This window comes from Priapulus caudatus, unplaced genomic scaffold, assembly GCF_000485595.1.
Source record: "Priapulus caudatus unplaced genomic scaffold, Priapulus_caudatus-5.0.1 Scaffold834, whole genome shotgun sequence".
Lineage (NCBI taxonomy): Eukaryota > Metazoa > Priapulida > Priapulimorpha > Priapulimorphida > Priapulidae > Priapulus > Priapulus caudatus.
Window position 1 is genome coordinate 40,823 of NW_014577895.1, and position 20,230 is coordinate 61,052.

Consider the following 20,230-nt stretch of genomic DNA (forward strand, 5'->3'; position numbering starts at 1 on the left):
CCTAACAGTCTCCCTATGATGCTCCCCCTCCTCAGTCTCCCTATGATGCTCCCCCTCCTCAGTCTCCCTATGATGCTCCCCCTCCTCAGTCTCCCTATGATGCTCCCCCTCCTCAGTCCTTCATGTTATAGTCAGCTCGTCTCATAGCCCCTCAGTATCCTGCGTAGCTTCCTTCCAGTTCCTCCTCACTATGGGGCCACCCTTGAAAAAATTGTTTGTTTCCCCTTTACCTACTCGCCTCTCATGGTACCGAGTAGGTAGGTAGGTGAAAAATCTGTTTTATTTTGTTTTGACAAGATGTTTGTATGTCTATTGTATATTCTGTTTTGTGTATATGTTTTTGCGGAACGAATTTGATTTTTTTTTTGCGAAACAAAATAATTTTTGTTTTGTTTTAATCGGCCAATAAAATGTGTCGAGTAGCGGCGTTTTGGCGAGTCGGTCGGTAAAGGGGAAACAAGCATTATTTTATCTTAGGCCTGGTACGACTCTCCCGTAGCCCCCTCTTCCCCCCTAATAGCTTCCTTCTTCTTACTCCTCATCATTATGGTACCTCTTCTCCATTGCTCCTCCATATCCACTATAGCGATATCCTCCCATCCTCTTCTCATCACGGTCCCTCTTTCCTTTGGGCCGCCTTATGCGCTCCCTCGTGCTCCCTCTCCCTCACGGTCCCTCCGTCAACCCTCATAGCTTTCCCCAGTCCCTCGTTGCCTCCGGCTCACCCTGCCACAGTCTCGTCGTCAGCGAATCAAGTGCCGATTTCTAACCACAATAACAGGGTTGCCCCCCATGCCCCCCTCTCCACAGCAGTAACATATAATAAAAATAGTTGCTATGAATAGTAATAATCTAACAGCAGTAACAAATACAAGCATTGAACTAATGCGTGGCCGTGCGCTGGTGTTTTTTCAGACGCGTAAGATTCTGCAGGCCTGCGACAAGAATCCTACTGACGAGCACCAGCTGATATACGACGAACACAATCCCTTCAACCTGTGCGGCATCTCACACAAACCTATATACAGGTACGCCACATATGTTACAGACAAACCTATATACAGGTACGCCACGTGTTACACACAAACCTACTTACATGTACGCCACGTGTTACACACAAACCTATATACAGGTACGCCATGTGTTACACACAAACCTATATACATGTACGCCACGTGTTACACACAAACCTATATACAGGTACACCACGTGTTAGACACAAATACAGGTGCGCTACGTGTTACACACATATGCAGGTACGCCACGTGTTACACACAAATATACACAGGTACGTACGCCAGGTGTTAAACGTGTACAGGTACGCCACGTGTTACACACGTGTGTACAGGTATGCTACATCTCACACATACGTATATACAGGTACTCCACGTGTTACACACATGTACAGGTACACTACACAGGGGTAGAAATTAACTTTTGAACAAGGAAGTCCGTACCCTCAAAAAAAGGGAGTCCGCAGTCTGAGGTTCAAAATTAAAGATATTAACAATAACGCATGTGCTAATTTTTAAGATTTATGCAGTTGCACGTCTGCCAAATTTACTTTGGACATTAGCTGAAAAAATACAGTAATTCCGCGAGGCTGTGCTTCGGAACAAACTATAGTTAGTATGGCAGAATTTTCAGGGAGTCACACGGACTCCTGCCTATGTCAAATCAGGGAGTCCGACAGTAAATCAGGGAGTATTTGACTCCGGACTCCCGTTAAATTTGCACCCTGCTACATGTTACTCACAGACTTAGATATAGGTATATGCCACGTGTTACATATGTACAGGTACACTACATGTAACACACAACCCTATATACAAGTGCGCCATGTGTTACACCCGAGTATATACAGGTATGACACATTTTACACGTATGTATGTACAGGTATGCTAGGAGTCACACTTATGTAGGGATAGGAGTGGTGTCTTGCAAAATATTATGTATGTATGCTGGCATCCCAGATGCTGATTTTTCATCTCCGACTTTTTTCGCAGGGGAAAGCCGGAGGAGAAATGCCCTCTCTGTCAGACGAGCTACCTTCCCGAACACAAGGGGGCGCTGTGCACGGTGTGCAGCGTGGCGGAGGTCGGCAAGGATTGCATCGGTCTGCGGATCAGCCCGCTGCAGTTCCGTTGATCGTCGCCGCGGCAACGACTCGCGCGGTTACCGACGACGACGACGAGAGTCGAGGCTGCTGTGATTATTGTTGGTGGTGTGGATATATGTGAACGAGAGAACTGCTTACAGAGAGGGATCCTTTTATGGAGCGGCCACTTGTGAGACGTGGAACTAATCGGAGGGATTTGATGAAGGATCTAGATTCAGTGGATCAGGGTTTGTGTGTTTGTTCACAAGCGGCATACGCGAGCTCGGGTTAAACAGCACTCTGAGGATTGTTTCGAACGCGAGTGCATGCAACGCATTATCTCTCGAGTGCGCGCGTGTTAAAGTATGTGACACTAATAAATGCTTATAGAAATTTAATGAGCGTGCGTCCGTGGGATGTCTCTTATGAACATGATAGACGTTATTCCCTCGTACGTAGCAGTGCACTTTGGGTGATGTTTAGGGACTAGATATTATTCATTGGAATCTATATTTGCTGACATAATTGTATGTGACATATGTGGGATAGTATGCTGTCTGTGTACGCTTACTGCTCAGGCAGTGTCTTTGGTGACTATGATTCGGCGAAATATAATCGTGACTGTGAGGACTTCCATTGTTGTTGTCGATTTTAATTTGTGTTAGGCGCAGTTGGTTTCAATGTGTTTCAACAACAGTATGTGTTATTAGCTCATCGCCAACGCAGTTGAGAAACAAATCAATGTTTAACCCTTCTCTTGAGGGATTTTCCCCCTTTCTTTTTAACCCTCCGTCTATGTACATTTCACGGTCATTTCAATAAAGCCATAAAAATGGTAGGTCACCGCTGAAACAAAAAAGTTTTCCAATCGCTCCGTCAGACCATGTCCTCAGAAAATGTCTAAAATCTGCCCTGTGCCCCATTGACCTTTGACCTGTGACCTCCAATTTTGGCACAGTGATGGCTTTTCCTACCATGATGCTATACACCGACTATCACAAGCCTAGGTCGAGCCGTTTAGATTTGTGCCGCAATTCTGCATTTCCTCCCTATACCTTAAGTTAAGGGGAATGTTCTCCCTTCTTTTACACCTCTTGACCTTTGACCTTTGACCCCCGGCTTCGACATCCCAACTCGTTTTCGGATTACCCCCACCCCACGTCCCGAATGTCGTGACCGTACGTCGAGCGGTTAAGATTTGTGCCCGGTAACTGTTGACGGACGGACGGACGGACGGCCGGACGCACGCTCATGCGATTCTACAAGCTGCACCTGACTATATGTCAGATGAGCTAAAAAGGCAAGATACCAACTACAGTCACAAATAATATTGACGCAACTTGTATGTTTCATCGAGTACCTCATAACAGCTTTTTTTACAACTCATGGTCCCAATATTGTGCAAATACTTTCAGATCAAATAAAAAACAAACAATGGCGGCAAAATGTAACATTGGCTCGGATTGTAATGTGTCTCTGCTATCTGAATATTGTCCAAGATGTCATCTGAATTCAAGACAAGCAGTTTCAAATTAGGCAGTGTCTAAACGACCGGACCCGGTTTCGGAGTCCTGAAAACTAAACAACCGGCTCTCTTCTCTGATTGGTCAGTTTCCGAACATAACAGGACAAATATATAATACTTTTAATAGGACAATTTTTAATGCAAAACATAAAGAAATATATTTAATTGCGAACATAAACAAAAGTTACAGAACAAATAAATGCAAAAACAAATAAAATACAAAGAAATACACAAAGCGGAGAAAAATTAAAACATCTTATGGGGTTCGAACACGCTACCTTACTATCACCATAGCTATCGCGAAGTGAAAGCTCACCGGTTGAGCCACAGACTAATGGATACATTACGGATTATACTGTATCCGTTAGTCTGTGGTTGAGCCACTGAGACCTATACTTGAAATTAATAGATATGTATTATGTATATAGACATCCACCTATGACCGGTAGAAAGCGACTGGTTTTGTACGACCGGGCGTAAAAAAGTTTGACATGTTATGATAGGTGACGGGTCAGAAACAACAGGTTTTACGCTATGGTTTTACGTCACATGATAGCTGCTCGTAGATGGGTTTCTAATCTCTTTGTCAATGTATAGTGAACTGGGTAAAGAGATAAGGAAGCCATCTATGTCAAATGATTGAAGATGGCAGCCTCCATCAGTCCATGTACTCATGTTTCATTAATTTTTATTAAAATTGTGTCAATATTGAAAAAATATACACGTACGCGCGTGTTGTGATCTGGGTATATGGCCGCGGGAATTCGCCATTGCCATGACATATTCAATATTGTAATAGTGTCTACATATGTGTGTATCTCCTAACTAGTAAAGTGTAGTTAATTTAGTTAAATATTTCTAATTCTAGAGAGTGTAGGTATATTTCAGTATTTTCTTATTTCATTTAGCCTACATGCAGCCACTTTTACATTGCTGAACTGCGCGGCCAATCAGCGAGCGCCCTCTCAAGTTGCAAGGCAGCAGTTGTCGGTTTGCCGGGCTGCTTGAGTCAAGGAGTGTGAATTCAACGAGGTGTCACGGGTTTTTGAGTTGTCACTCAAGTCGGCTCACTCGTGACAAGTTAACACTCGGCTGAACTGTCACTTAACTGCACGGCATGGCGTTGTCAGGATATCAAGTGTTGCTCATCGGAGGAATGTTGTTAACCGGCAGCATTAATACTCTTAGTAAAAAAGCACAGAACGATTGTGTGTAAGTGTATCATTGCGGGTTAGAACAGTGTGTGTACATAGTTACATGTATGCAGTGACAGGGTTCTCCAAGAGCACTTATAGCCTGGCGGCCCGCCAGGCTATCGTCGAGCCCCGTCATCCTAAAATGCACCCGCCACTCTAAATATCATAGCCCCCGGACCCCCCAGCACGCAAACTGCCTTCGGCGATTTGCAACTAGGACCGTAAAGGCAGCACCCGCCATGCTATAATGAAAAGCTTGGAGAACCCTGAGTGAGTCAGCTGCACTGAGAGTGAGGCCTTCAGTTACAGCGTAACCGAGATACGAGTTGAGCTATACTGTATATTCTACAGAACAATATACTGTACATAGTAAATTCGATTAGCTATAAAAGTATAAGCACCAAAACGCCCTGTCATTCGCAGAGTCATATTATAATATTGGCCGGGCCATGCAGTCTACTGAGAGTATCTATAATGTCTTTATCATGGTCAGCAATTCCCATTGCCATAACCTCTGTGGCAGTTACTTGTGAGTTCAGCTCATTCCGAGAATTAATGCTACGAAGACAATGTGTAGGTGGAATTTATGATGATACTATCAAGAGCGTATAAAGAAGGAAAGCGTACAACGGTGAAATGCTGAAACCATGCTGCAGTATTAGTCTAATTAATCAACTTTTCCCTTTTTATTTTGACGATGCTTTGCAGTATTATTGATCAGCTGTTCTACCTTGTTAATATAAAATAAACCGCATGTCCCTACGATGCCCCTACGCTGAGATAATGAGCGGCAAAAATCTGGTATTTTTGCCGAAAACCGACTCCAGATCACTGTTTACTGTGACTGTCTCTCGCTTTGTGGCCAGTGTATTGCTTAAGGTCGACCCCCGCTAGCGACAGCCAAGAGAGCACACACACACCACAACACCACAGAGTACAATACACACACAGCAAGAGGCGCACACAGGGGAGCATCACCACGACAACAAACAACAAAAGACATCAATCACACCAGTCAACAATCAACGAAAAAAACACACGAGGCCCCAAGAAATCACAAAAAAACAAAAAACAACCACAAAAAACAATGATCACGAGGCGGTCGGCGAAAAAAACAGAAGATCACCACCCATCATCACAGCAGAGGAGCAGCATAGTAGGAACATGCGGTTTATATTAAAAAAACAAGACAGCACAGCAAAAAAACAACAAAGAAAAGAAAAAACAAAACAAAACAAGGAAAGTAAATTAACTAAAACAACAACGCAACGTCAGCACAGCACCGCACTACGCTACCCTCCCATACACGACACGCACACGATACTATATAGCTGTATACTTATGTACGTGGCCTTTTGCTCCACCACAGGCGAACACTCCACCCTGTGGTGAAGCTATAGTGCTACATAGGTAGAGCTATAAGTAATAGCACAAACATATCTATTGTTGTTATTAATAAGTTGGTTTTGTTAGATTGTGTAGATATGTTCACGGTAATAGCAACTGGCAGAAAACATATTTTAATCTGTAATGTGGTGTCTGGTTTAGGGCACCCGGAGTTGCTAACCACTCCGCAAATGGTACAGCAACAGAACATTCCTTCAATCATCCGTGGTTCCAAACAGTCATCATGTTTGTAGGTAAATATATACTTTTAGCGGTTTGTTTCTTCGATAATTCTATCTGGTAGCTTACAAGTTTCATGATACTCCAGATGAAATATACATAGCGGCTGACTATACTTGTCTTAATTTCTTGCATATGTTGTGTGTGTGTTCCAGGTGAAATGGGCTGCTTGATTGGACTGTTTGTGGTTAGACAGCGTGAACGAAATCGGTATAGACGTGAGGTAGGCACTATGTACGGTTTATCTGCATGCCATCAGATAATACTTCCACTCGATACAAATTCAGTAAATTACACCTATATAAATACAAAAGGAGATGCGTACAAATTAGAAACTTCAACTCAACCTACTGATCTCTTCCTCATCGTCTCTTCGAACGTTCTATTCCACCTCCGCTTCTCTTCCTCTCCGTAATTTCAGTTCATCATCTCAATTCTCACCTTCCCCTTCCTGTCATTATTGAGGCTGTGCATACACTGGGTAGTTCCTGCACGCATATGCTGCCTGTTTCAGAACATAGAGCGATTGTCGGAAGTCTCGGGATCAGAAGATGTAGTGGACACGCAGCCGAGGTGAGTCAGGAGTGTGACGAAGAAGGAACGTTTTAGCCCGTGAAGCATAGGAAAATCTATTCTATATAGAAGTTTTAATATATCTTGACCGTTTCCCTGTGGTTAGGTTACTTTCTAGAACGTCTAAAATTTCAGTCAGTCAAAGTATCCCGATCACCCAGAAAACCACAGAGAGCTAGGAGTTCAGTGAAATCTTTCTTCATATACGGACCCGTGTCTGTGCTATAGAGGTTGTTTCACTGTTTAACTGCTGCTCAACAGTAATGCCAAAATTGGTATCTATACACGTAGACACGTGTCTATTCTATAGAGATTGTTTTACTTCATGACTGCTACCCAATGAAAATGACCAAAGTTTTTGACCAAAAAAAAAATTATGTTGTTTATAAGTTTTCATTATATCAGAGGCATGTGCTAGCACATGGTTTCGCTGTATTTGAATACGTAGTGGTTGCTGTCGGCAAATACACACATAGCCAGTCGTCGGAGAAAATCCGAGCATGGGGTGTAAAAACACAAAGGCAGCCGGTATCAACACGAAAGTTAGGCGTCTGGTTAGAGGAACTAACACTCGTCTGCTTGTTTCAGAATCTGTCAGCTCGTCCTCGCCATACCGACCATCTGCGATTTGTTCGGAACATCGCTCGCCGGCATCGGCCTCGTCTACGTCAACGCGTCCGTCTGGCAGATGCTCCGAGGCTCCATCGTTATATTCACAAGCATCCTATCCGTAGGTGGTGCCGACGCAAAAAAATATCCGTGTTTTCGCCGGGGAACGAACGCCCATGCTTTGCAATGAGCCGATTGCAGCTCTTATACAAAGCTGTTTGTAAAAAGTTCACGAGCACGTTTTGTCGCTGATTGAATAACGGATACTGTCGTCCGGTTCGGTTTGTTGATAGTAGGAAGCGAATACCGAGAGGGATTTTTTTGTCACAGCGTGTCTCCGGCCTCATTTCAGGTCGTGTTTCTCAAGCGGCGTCTGCGATGGGTGCACTGGGTGGGCGTGGCGTTCACGACGATCGGCCTCGCGCTGGTCGGCATATCCAGCGTACTCAACGAGAGCAACAAACACGAGGTATACGAGACGGCCATAGGTGAGTGTATTTGTACCTCTGCTGTGCCTCTCTTCCTACGTTAGCTGTAGGAGAGAGATGACCATAGGTGGTCATAGTCTAGCTTATGCTCAGTTTAGGACACCCGGCCATACATGCATCATCATCATTGAATGTCATCAATATAATCCTAACCCTGTCTCTGACCCCGATCCTGATCCTGACCCTACCCTTAAACCGGAGCCTAACCCTAACTGTAACCATAACCCAACCCAAACCTAGTTCTAACTTCTTAGTATGTCTATCATCATTAAGCATAAGTGCAATACGGAGCACTTACACCATGTATTAGAAACTGTTTGGCTGTCATGTTTACGAGATTGTGCTTGATGCATGCTAAATCTGGTTTTCGACGTTTCCAGGAATATCTCTAATACTTGGAGGCCAGCTAGTCAGTGCAACTCAGATGATTATTGAGGAAAGTTTTCTAAAGAATCGTTCATTGCATCCACTGCACGTGAGTCCACGACTGAGGCTGAACATAATAATATGTACTCACTACTAGCGCTCATAGGGTCTATGTCCCCCAGGGTACTGCCAGAACGTACCCTGGGTACGGTCCGGTATACCGGAACGTACCCTGGTAACTATTGGATATGGTTAGGGTTAGAGTTAGGGAGTAGGCGTATGCGACTCCCTAGACTCGTTAGTGGAGTAGGCGAGGTAAAGGTCCGGCATATTAGGTAGTACCAGGGTACGTTCCGGCAGTACCCTGGGGGACATAGAGCCTCTCAGCACTATACTAGCCTCATATGTTCATGTTGCCTGCTATACTTGGATACGCAGTATTTATACTACTATATATTATACACTGGCTGATATCACATAATACAACATAATATTATACAATATGCAATTAGGCATTTCCATTTCTGAGTGCGAGTTACAAAAACATATAAATTAACTATGAGTCATTAATACTTGGATGGGATTTCCATTTTAGGTTGTTGGAATGGAAGGAACGTTTGGATTCTTCATCATGAGTTTGGTGAGTCATGAATCGAAAGTTGTTGGGTCACCATTTATGGTCCAGGTTGGATTTTACATAGACAGTCAGCTTAGGGAACAGTGCAGAAGTGGGCCTATACTACTGAAGGTGGCTCATCTGTTCACAATGCTGTAATATAATTTGTTGAGCGATAACTGTGCCACTGTTAAGAGTTATCATAAATATTCATATGAAGTTCTCATAGAGTTCTACACATGTGTGTTCTGGAGTACAAAATAGCGTAATCGGGAGAACATGGTAAGATAGTGAGAGAAAGAGAACACCCAGGCCTACATAATAAAAGAAATACTCAGGAGTATATTACAAATGAGAGTGACAATGAGTACGTGATAAAAAGGATAACTCGGCAGTCCATGATGACACAGTTTATTCTTTTGTTATGTGCTCCTGATACGATTGTGGTGTTTTGCGCACTTTGAAGATCGTCCTACCGGCCATGTTCTTCATTCCTGGCAACGACATCAATGGCAACTACGAGAACAGCTTGGACGCTCTCTACCAGATCGGCAACGATCCCAAGCTGCTGGTCTTCTCCCTGCTCTACCTGATGTCCATCGCCTTCTATAACTTCTTTGGTCTTGCTGTGACAAAGTCGTTGACGGGTAGGAATTCAGGTCGCTAAGAGATCAGTACAGATGATGTGCACAAATGATGTCATGCAGTCAAATGTGTGTTAATGGGCACCTCTTTTGAACAGACACCCGTCTGAAGAGACATGGTGTTTCTCTTGAGTGGCAGTTATACAATGAAACCACTCCTATAGATTGGATAGCTGTCTATAAAGGTCACCTTTGGAATTTCCCGTGAGTGAACCTCATATACAGGTTTGCCTGTGTATGTAAATAGTGTGTATAGTTACATATACGAAGCAAGAGCGAATGATATGTGTTTCATAACTGTCACAGTACCAGTTGTACTGATCTATATTATCAAGTCCATAATAGAGAGTCTCTATTATGGACTCTTGATATTATTTATCATATTATTTATATGTTTATATGTATATTATTATTATACCCCATTACGTATTATTGTGTTGTTTCCTGTTCATGCTAAAGCACGTGTTCTTGTTTTGCTTCAGCGGTGCATCGTACCCTCGTAGATGCCTGCAGGACCATCGGTGTGTGGGTAGTCAGTCTGCTTGTCTACTACGCCTTCGACCCTGTACGTACTCGGAGAAATCCACCCCATTACATGTTTCCTGCTGACCACAACACGACTATAAGGCCGCCCCGCGTTTAGTTTCATGGACATTTTGTCCAAGTCTAAATTGTGAACGTTCTACATACTTTCCTGATCGATAACCGTGTTGTCAAAGGATTTGGCAGATGTTGCAAATGTCCAAGGAATTGGATTTCAGTCGTGCGTACAATGTTTTATAGACTAAGCCGGCTCTATTGTTGTCACACAGTAACTCTGTGACGGTGGATTCTACACAGAGCGTGTCATTACGGTTTTTGTTTATTCCCGTTACAGAGTTTCGGTGAACCATTTCATAAAGCCTGGGGACTCATACAAAGTGAGTACAATTTTCTTGACACAATGCTGCTGTCTTGCGACAGATGTGTTTAATGCAAATATTGATTCTGGAAACGTAATGCTGCTTGAATATTGGTGGCCCTTTGTTGATGAAAAATCATTAACATGGTATTCAGTGCATTTCTTTGCTTGTGTAATGTAAGTTATGGATTATCATGCGTTGTTTTCCATAGCAATTATGGTGAATATTCAATCTATCATTGACAAAGAACACGTTTTAATTTAGAATCTGACAATTTGTGAGTATATTGCCCTACTACATGATAATTGTATAGTAGATCTGTACCCTCTGTAATAGATATTGAGGAATAAATATTACGGTTTTATTTTAGTTTTGTTCATGCTTCATGCAAATCCGTTTTCTTTTACAGTTGACGGCTTTCTGTTCCTCATGATCGGGACAGCTTTGTACAATGAGTTGTTGGATCCTGCCTACCTATGGTACTGCTGCAAGTCACCCTCTCCCAACACCCCAGTCACCGCCAGCATCCAGGCACGGGATGAGAGGGCGCCACTGCTGCAAGAGAATCGGGTGTCCCTGTACGACTGATTTGCTGTTGCCATGTATAGAGGAATTACTGTAGATAGGAATATAGTAATTCATATCTATACATGTCATCAGAAGTGTATCAATACATATAGTGTATTGATACACTCCTGATGTCATTAGGACTTGTCACTTCAGTCTTCTACTGACGTAGACTGTTGGTTATCATGACTATTGCTGATGCTAAATTATGTGATCACATACCATCTGTGACATGAGGTAGAGATATTAAATGATCAACCATTGACCTTACACTACTCTCCTGTTATTAAATGACTTCTCTCGACTACCTTTGATAACTGCGCTAATTTGTATATACGGCATCTGCTTTCTTGTATATATATATATGTCTATTCTCTGATGATTAATCTGATCTGATGCAGACAGATGTTGCTATTAAAACACAAACAAAGATGTTTTTATACAAAAATTTGTGGTATTATATTTTTACCTTGGAATTAAAAAGTTACACATCTGGTAAAACTAGTGAGTTGATAATGCAGTAGTATAACAGTGTTCTGAACTTCCAGTTGGAGCTTGCACGGTCAGTACATTTTTGCCATTATTGCTTCATTATAAAAATCAGCAGAATAATTCGATTCAATTGCATACATAAAAACAATTGATTTGAAATTACTTTAACAAAATACTGTACGCTAACTTATATTTATGGCTACACAAGAACAATCTAGAAATCTTTGCACAGTTTGCCAACTATATAATGACAGTTTCAGTATGGTCACCACCATTTCCAGTCCTAATCCAAACTTGAGATAACATTCACTGGAATCAGTGGTGGCAGTGAAACAAATACTAGATGTCTACCGCTATAAACACACAGGAATGATGAAATATCTTCACATGGATGGACTAATATTTATTTATTTCAATTGAAGTTTTTTAAGTTTAAGATTAAAAACCTATAAACCTTACATTAAAGGCCTAGGGGACAGTGACAATCGAAACGAAGCTACCTGCAGACCTCCGCGCAAACTTTTACAATGCCAGAAAGCTACCGAAAAAGGAAAAACCTACAAGATCTGCAGTTAAATGTTTCCGATCATCTGTCAAATAAGCACGGACAAGGACGTACCTTGGACAAAATACATTCATTTCTACACACACACGCACAAGACAATAGACAAACACAAACCCATCTCAAACCGATTCACAAATCTCAGGGACTTACAATGAAGACTAAGATGGATTACTAAAAATATGTATGTTACACGACATTTGAGGCAAACCTCGTTAGGTTCAACTGAAAAATTTGTTCCGGCCAAAAAGAGTAGGTATACCACACAAATGTTGCAATCTAAAATTGAACCAAGTTACAGCTATATACAATGGGGTGCGACCACCTGATCGATCACCAGAGATATGATCTACGGCTACTGTAACAGTTTCGTTTTGATAAGGCCCGCGTCAGAACAACAGCACCACCGGTGGTGACGTCACGTGTTGTCGCCTCCGTGTCCGACACACGCCGGCGTAACTCTGCAAGGATTTGCCTCTGGAGAAAACATTGTCGATCGGCACACACACACACACACACACACACGCGTAAACTCGACACTACTAAATACCCCGGTCTCCCTGGTACAGGGGACGGTCAGTCTTCAAAGACGACAAAATAATGGCGGCAGTTTCAAGTGCTGGTTGATTTCATAAGCTTTTTACAGCGAAGAGGGTGACAAAGCAATAGTCTAGATTCACGTTTTACGCAGCTTTCTGAGATCCCTTCTTGCCAATCAGAGATTTGTGGATATGTGGGATGACACCTGCAAATAAAAACGAGAACGGCTGTTAACACACGCAGATCGAATCGCCAACATTCATAAATCTACGTAGAAAAGTGACGCACAATGTGGAAGATTGTAGAAGTACAATTAATGACGTGCATCGTTGCATCTCACGACTTCCGATTCAATTGCTTACAGCAATTACCGTACAAGTGAAAACGATATACAGTGCTGGCCAGTGTTTCCGTGACCTGCCACTACTACTACCACCCACGCGACATATATATATACGGTAACGGGTGACTTACCTCCGCCCGCGATCGTTGCCTTGATTAAGGAATCGAGCTCCTCGTCACCACGGATGGCGAGCTGGAGATGACGCGGTGTGATTCGCTTCACCTTAAGATCCTTACTAGCATTGCCTGCCAGCTCGAGTACCTGCGCGAAGACACAGCGACAGTTAGCTCGCATGTGTGATAACTACTGGTTCTCGCCACGATTCTGCCACACGACACACTAACGAATATCTGCATCCGTTTTGATTTACGATGCGCAAACGTGTTTGGCGCTAACGACCATAACGAATATATGCCCAGACGGCAACAGCATTCAAACTACATTCATTCTACTTTTTGTGAAATGGATATATATATATATATATATATCTTTATTTAACAAGGTTCTAATATTACAGATAACTATACAATGACGTATACTGGCTATTCAGCCTATTGCATTGTACGCTAGTCAGCATACAGTAGCAAGAACCAGCATGACAATTAGGGTTAGTTAGTTAGTGCGGTCGTGGATTACACTGTACACAACTACTGAACTAGTCTCTAATTGCACAATTCACACGGACCCGCGATGGTAAGCATCCAGTAATTTTGGTCGGCATACCCACCTCTGATTACAATATTCGTAAATACGTTACACCGGTCATTCAATGAGAACAGCCCCCGCAAACCAGTTTCCCACCCCCAACTACTTCTTTGACTGTACCGGGACCCTTTGTTTCGTGACCGCGTCTATTGGCACTGAGCCAGCGAGGGGCGGCCATTTTCCGGTCCACCATCGCGCCACATTTTGAACACAAACATTGACGCTGTACATCACCGCACAAAATTTTACGTGGAAGCAAGATATGAAATCGTCCAATTGATCGGTTTCAACGCGAAATCAACCTGCAGGCTATCTGCACCCCAATTAGAAATTTCATTACACTGTTTTCAACGACGTATGATAAGTTACTGCACCAGGCAGCGACGAGACTGCCGACATTGGGACAATTTGATGAAAATGAATTAACCGACCGTAATGAACTAATGTTAATGACTGAAATATTGGTACTTACTTCTGCAGTCAAGTATTCTAATATTGCTGCACTGTATACTGCCGCTGTTGCTCCAACACGGCCGTGACTTGTAGTTCGGGTTTTCAAATGTCGGTGAATACGGCCGACAGGAAACTGAAAATTTTACCAATAATTACATACCTGAAAATTACATCTTATATTTGCAGACATGTCTTAGGTTACTAAGAAACATATACTATTTAAATATTTGTATGAAAAGACAAGGTCTATGAGAAACTTACCTGTAATCCTGCCCGGGCAGATCGCGAAACGGCCTTTGCCTTCGCCTTTCCGGAATCTTTTCCAGCTTTACCACCCGGCTAAAAATGCAAAAATCTCGATTAATCTAACCGTTACACTAGAAATTTTCACAATATCGTAATCGCAAATAAATGATCTTTCCACTGGTGTAAAGTAAAGATTTCGATGCCTCTGGAAAACACACGAAAATTACAGATATTTACCATGATGACAGTATAAGTTTATGGACGAAGAACAACGGTTATACTGACTCCCGCCAACTGGCTGTTGCAACGTCCCTATACTCAAATTTTGAGTCACGTGATCGCCAGCTGCCCAATGATCGCGGAGTATTTGGAGCGCGGGATCGCTATTATTTCGAAAAGGAGATATTGCGCGTATTGTAACTGCTAGTTTTGCTAGCAATACTATCGTATCACCGCACACCTGTGTGCAATTAGGTATCATTAACGCGTAGCTCTTGTGTAGGTGATTAGATGCGCGTTTGCACGGGAAACTTCGCGTTGATATTCAATGGATTCGTGCATTCAATGAATTCAATGGATTCGTGGATGGTTATACTGCGATAAATAGACCGATTCCACTCCCCCCGTGTTCTATCTAAAAAGCGCGTAGTGTGAGAGTACAACTACTAGCTGCGACATAAAAACTAGACACAGGCAACTAAAAAACCAAAAACAATTAACTCTACAAATCACTGCGATCTGCATTGATTACAATAAAAATATAGTCTGTGCGAGCGACGCAGTCGTATACACTACTAATACACTATACACTACTAATACACTATACACTACTAATACACTATACACTACTAATACACTACGCAGTCGTATACACGCGCGCGCGTATACGTACGCACACCCATATATGTGACGACACGAACAAATTAAAAGTATGACTGCGACATTGAATTAAATTAATGCATGTGCCATGCATTTAATAATGTATGAAAATTGAAAATTGAATACTTTTCCTGAACAGAAAACTTCACGGATAAAAATTCCCAGGAAGGCGCTTGCGCGTGTATATATTTGCCCTGTTACGTTTGACTGTATATATATATACCACCGTCTATAGCTTAGTTAGCATCACGCGACAACGATGTGTGCACCGAAAATAACACGAACAGCCGCGGTAGCAACAATAGGTATTATCAGGAGTATAGCCGGATATATCAGGAGATTATCAGGAGGATAGACTCCTGGTATTATATATATAGCCACCCACCTCCATCCGCACATCGCACAACATTATATTAGTATATTTAGCTCAGCGAGTACATTTTTTGGCTAATTTTCTTTGTACACGTTTATATGGTATTTCGGACATTGAAGCAAAGCTGGATCGAGTCAATGACTGTATACGTTGTTGACGTACGCTTGTCGGTTTACACAAACACACATGCGCGCGCATACTATAGAGTAAATGTGGGCACTGGGGTACGCAGAAATTCCACTGACCGCGATCTCTGGCCTTCTTGCTGACCGGAAAGTGGCGCCCTCTCACCTCTGTAGGATAGACGCAATATATGATAAAATAGCAAGAATTTGAAGAATAATCAACTAATAAAATACCGCGAGCGGGCGCACACACACGCACGCGTGTACTGACAGCCTACAACACGCGTACATTTACACATCTGTACGCGCGCGTGCTCGCGCAAGCAAGCACATATACATTATGTGGATGTATGTACGTAAATTTTTGTCACGCTAGCTTTTTCTTTATTTAAAACAAGCCAGTTAGATATAGATTACCATGTACGTGCAATATATATATATATATATATATATATATATATATATTTGCTATTATTAGAACTAAATATTGACACACACAATGTGTTGTCAATGAATGAACTCTGCTGAACTTTGCAATGCGCAAATTGTCGAACAAGCGAACAGTCACCGTGTATTTTCGTGATATTTCGCGAGAGCAGCCATCGCAAAGAGAAAGCTGAGGAAGAAAATTTCTGTTATGTCAACTTATGAGTGAAAACTATTTATAATGTGGTGAAAATAAGCTTCGATATTGTGTAAGTAAACATTTCCAATCAGTAAGTTTGACGTCATGCCACAAATTCTGTCTATTTTAAACCACACGACGTGTCACTCCCTGTTTATACTTCACACTGTGAATTATGAATCACTCATTCAGTCATTGAGTCAATCACTGAATCCAGAATAGGCCGGTTACCAGTTAGTAATATATTATCGATTTTGACAACACAAATGTAGGGCTATTAGTAATTATTCACGCATGTACATGTATGCGGGATCCTACTGTACTGCTGCCACCTATTGATTGATACAGTAGGCTGAGTAGCACTTGCATAACTGTCACAGTCTAGCACATGCATGACTTTATAAGACATATAATTATAATGATATATTTATACTATATTATTAATATTATTGTTGCCTGTTTATCTACTCGGCTAAGGACGATCGGTTACTGTGATGTAGAATTTCTACAGTTACTTTTACATTTCATCATCATACTACTCGGCCAGGTGATACACAGAACAGTGCATGATTGTGGTACAGACACATATATTGCTGTGATGGCAAATCTATTAATAATATGAGTGCAACTATGGATAATCCATTCAGACCACTAATTCCCTACCAGGGAATTTTACCTCTCTCTCTACTATGCTCTCATTCCCTCCTCACAACCACCATCACCCAACCCCACCTCATTTCCACCTCCACCCCTCCCCCCCTCCCCGATCGCATCTTTCTTTCGTCACCCCACGCCAACCCGCACAATGCAATTGGCATCCGGAGGCAAATGATGAGGAGAGCTCGACAAACGAATCTCAAACCGCGGACACGGCGATCGTCTGCCGTGCGAGTCATCATCGCTCAGCCCCGGTCAGTCGTTGATTCTGCGTTCGCCTGCTGTCCGTCGCTCAGCGCCGATTTGCACGTCTGTTCGACAGGCGAGCGAGTTTCTTCCCCCCCGACGAGCGAATCACGGACGCGGCGCCGCGGCAGCCATGAAGAAGCTGTTCCTGAAGAACCAGTCGTCGCTGCAAACCAACTACATCGGCAAGGAGTTTGCGATCGGACGACATCGGGTCACCGTGGAAGATGTCATCGCTGAGGGTAGGTGTGACAGTCGACGGTGACAGAGATGACAGACGGTCGACGATGACAGCGATGAGAGGCGGTGACGGTCAACGATGATAGAGTTTAGAGGCAGTGACAGAGTTTAGCGACGGTGACAGTTTACAGGCAGTGACAGTCGGCGATGACATAGATGACAGGCGGTGACGGTTGACGATGACAGAGTTTTGAGACAGTGACAGAGTTTAGTGATTAGGTGACAGGTTTTTATGACAGTTTAGAATCGTTGACACAGATCGGAGGTTAGGTGACAATTTTAGTGACAGACAATAGAAGCAGTGTCAGAATTGAGTGGTTAGGTTACAGGTTTTTATGACAGTTTAGAATCAGTGACATAACTTAGCAGGTAAATGACGGTTTTTTTTGTGACAGTTTACAATCTGACTGAATTCAGAGGATGGCTAACATTGTTTGTGGACAAAACAAAAATGCCATGTCATAAATGGGGGACCACTCCCCTCCATCACATAATCTATCGCTCTGGCACCAACTTTTATAACCTTGTAGCATCGAATGACAAGCATGTCAAATCTGTGTCATGTAGTGGCAGTCGATCTGTGTGTCTCTTAGAGATGGTCCAGCTCTCCACAGATTTTTCCCCACTTTCCTTCTCCCATTCCCCACTCCCCAACATTTCTTACGGAAGTAGTACACAGCAATTGACTGCCCCCACCTCCCGTACGAACACACACGGTGTTTACACTAGGTGTTTGCTTTTCGACAATCTTTGAGCGGTGGCGGGATCATTACGAGCGATGAGACAATCTGTGAAACATGTATGCATATATTGCGATAAATGTATCCTAGGGAGAGGGGGCGGGAGCGGGCAGACACGTACGTGCGGATCGTGTTCAACTACGCTTTGGTGCTGGTTGTCTAGAAAAGATCCCGTCCTTCGATCCTCTCACCCCGCGTCACACTTGCAATGCCTCCTCTAACCATTAGATTCCCCACCCCACCCCGCGTCACGCGTGCGTTTTCACCCCCTAACTGTTGGAATCCCCATCACCCTTTCCCGAGGCGGCGTCGCCACGGCAATTGCACCTGAGGAAGTGAATCTCTTGACGTTTAATAGTTTGCGAGTCGGGTGCGAGAGCTAATTGCGAACGGATGCATAATGCATTCATGAGTCTCCGCCACCGCTGCTTTCAGACGACGGGAGGCTGCGAAGAAACGTGGTGGCGTGTTGTACAGCAGTGAAAAAAATACACGGGGGCTCAGGAAGATTTAGTCCCTGAAATGCCAAAAAGAGCCCTGGAAATGACAAAAAGAGCCCCCGTAAATTTGCATAGAGTTCAATGCAAACCAAATTTTAGAGTGCTATTTTCATGCACGCGAGCTTGAAAAGTAGCCCCCGAAAAATAAATTATATTTTTTCCCTGTTGTACAGCATGTTTTTGCCGACGACGACCAGCCAGCGCGATGGACACGCGCGTGTGGTGCGGTGGGTGCGGTGGATAGGGGGCGTTGACGAGAGTGCGCGTTCTCGCGAAGACGCCCCTCGTGCAGTTATCAGTCCTCGCTGTTATCGGCACGGCTCGCCCGCAAGTGCGTGTGTGCAGCGAGTCACACTCGTGCTGATGCTCAACGATATCTCAATGCACTGTGCGGTACGACTGTGTCCGATGTGTCATCGGCTACACCTCTATATAACGGACAACACCTGTCCTCAAAGGCCACTCTTGTCGCTTCGCTTGAGTGACAGTTATCGAGAGGAAGAGAGAGAGGGAGAGTGAGCGAGAGATGGAGGGAGGGAGGAAAGGAGAGAGAGAGAGAGAGAGAGCAGTGGCAGCGCGTGGTTTTATTGTCCTGTTCAACGCATCTCGAAGTTTGACACATGCTCGAATTCAGCGTCTGCTACAAACACTTTGCCATGGTGCTGTCGGTAATCTGCCACTTCTAAGGTCGCACTGCCAAGTATTGCTGAGTTTACGAAGGGGGGGGGTGATTAGATCAGAAAAGTGGCAACTCACTTCTCTTCTTGTCACTTCTTTTGTCGTTGAAGCTTCGAAAATCAAATCAAGAGACCATGTGTGCTATCATGGAAGCCTCGGGTATGCACACAAGGACAGCGCTATCTTATGCGGAAACTTTACTTTGAGAGTCTAACCAGCGATTATGCGACATTACAGTTGCACAGGTTGGGTATCTAACCGGGGGCCGTGCGCTCTCACACAGAGTTGACTTTTATCTAACTTTCTATCAGCATTAATTGCACGTGATATGCACGATAACGAGTTGTTTGTAAGCATAGGACTGCGGTTTGGAGCGTAGGGTTGTGGTTTTCTTGCATATAGCACCTGGGTTTGTTAGCATATGATTATGACCGCGGTTTGGAGCGTAGGGTTGCTGTTTTCTTCCATATAGCACTTGTGTTTGTAAGGATATGATTATGACCGCGGTTTGGAGCGTAGGGTTGCTGTTTTCTTCCATATAGCACTTGTGTTTGTAAGGATATGATTATGACCGCGGTTTGGAGCGTAGGGTTGCTGTTTTCTTCCATATAGCACT

General features: G+C 43.3%; 4 protein-coding genes across 6 annotated transcripts in view; 3 read left to right on the forward strand and 1 right to left on the reverse strand.

Annotated features, from left to right (window-relative positions):
- Positions 1–2,732, forward strand: part of LOC106813841 (coatomer subunit alpha-like) — a 24,618-nt gene extending 21,886 nt beyond the window's left edge. The window contains exons 24-25 of the mRNA XM_014818072.1: positions 916–1,028; positions 2,007–2,732. Of these exons, the coding sequence (XP_014673558.1) occupies positions 916–1,028; positions 2,007–2,148 (255 nt within the window). The 3' untranslated portion in view covers positions 2,149–2,732. The remainder of the gene's footprint in view (positions 1–915; positions 1,029–2,006) is intronic.
- A 1,478-nt stretch (positions 2,733–4,210) lies between these two features.
- Positions 4,211–11,906, forward strand: LOC106813845 (solute carrier family 35 member F6-like). Of its 3 annotated transcripts, XM_014818076.1 has the most exons (14): positions 4,211–4,290; positions 4,532–4,835; positions 6,368–6,459; positions 6,601–6,668; positions 6,960–7,018; positions 7,607–7,748; positions 7,980–8,115; positions 8,496–8,590; positions 9,077–9,121; positions 9,564–9,744; positions 9,840–9,945; positions 10,224–10,306; positions 10,619–10,661; positions 11,053–11,099. In XM_014818076.1, coding segments are annotated over exons 2-13 (1,104 nt in total). In that variant the 5' UTR covers positions 4,211–4,290; positions 4,532–4,740; the 3' UTR covers positions 10,621–10,661; positions 11,053–11,099. The 3 variants fall into 3 exon arrangements, with proteins under 3 accessions (XP_014673562.1, XP_014673561.1, XP_014673564.1); XM_014818075.1 differs by lacking the exon at positions 9,840–9,945 and having other exon boundaries at positions 11,053–11,906; XM_014818078.1 differs by lacking the exons at positions 4,211–4,290; positions 6,368–6,459; positions 9,840–9,945 and having other exon boundaries at positions 4,758–4,835; positions 11,053–11,906.
- LOC106813846 (histone H2A.V) lies at positions 11,645–14,897 on the reverse strand. The gene is made up of 5 exons (XM_014818079.1): positions 14,789–14,897; positions 14,567–14,644; positions 14,325–14,438; positions 13,279–13,408; positions 11,645–13,009 (listed from the first exon to the last, which is right to left on the reverse strand). Exons 1-5 carry the CDS (start codon positions 14,789–14,791, stop codon positions 12,948–12,950), a joined length of 387 nt encoding a protein of 128 aa, XP_014673565.1. The 5' UTR covers positions 14,792–14,897; the 3' UTR covers positions 11,645–12,947.
- A 1,612-nt stretch (positions 14,898–16,509) lies between these two features.
- Positions 16,510–20,230, forward strand: part of LOC106813843 (AP2-associated protein kinase 1-like) — a 32,518-nt gene continuing 28,797 nt past the window's right edge. Inside the window, exons 1-2 of the mRNA XM_014818073.1 lie at positions 16,510–16,623; positions 17,533–17,698. Of these exons, the coding sequence (XP_014673559.1) occupies positions 17,590–17,698 (109 nt within the window). The 5' untranslated portion in view covers positions 16,510–16,623; positions 17,533–17,589. The remainder of the gene's footprint in view (positions 16,624–17,532; positions 17,699–20,230) is intronic.

Bases quoted from the DNA above. Each gene is read 5' to 3' on its own strand.
- LOC106813845 (XM_014818075.1), top strand. From the start codon at position 4,741: ATGGCGTTGTCAGGATATCAAGTGTTGCTCATCGGAGGAATGTTGTTA. The intron at 6,669-6,959 runs GTAGGCACTATG...TGCCTGTTTCAG, and splicing joins GAAATCGGTATAGACGTGAG to AACATAGAGCGATTGTCGGA. The intron at 10,662-11,052 runs GTGAGTACAATT...TTTCTTTTACAG, and splicing joins AGCCTGGGGACTCATACAAA to TTGACGGCTTTCTGTTCCTC.
- LOC106813846 (XM_014818079.1), bottom strand. The intron at 13,409-14,324 runs GTAAGTACCAAT...GTCTTCGCGCAG, and splicing joins TAGAATACTTGACTGCAGAA to GTACTCGAGCTGGCAGGCAA. The intron at 13,010-13,278 runs GTAAGTCACCCG...TTTTATTTGCAG, and splicing joins GGCAACGATCGCGGGCGGAG to GTGTCATCCCACATATCCAC.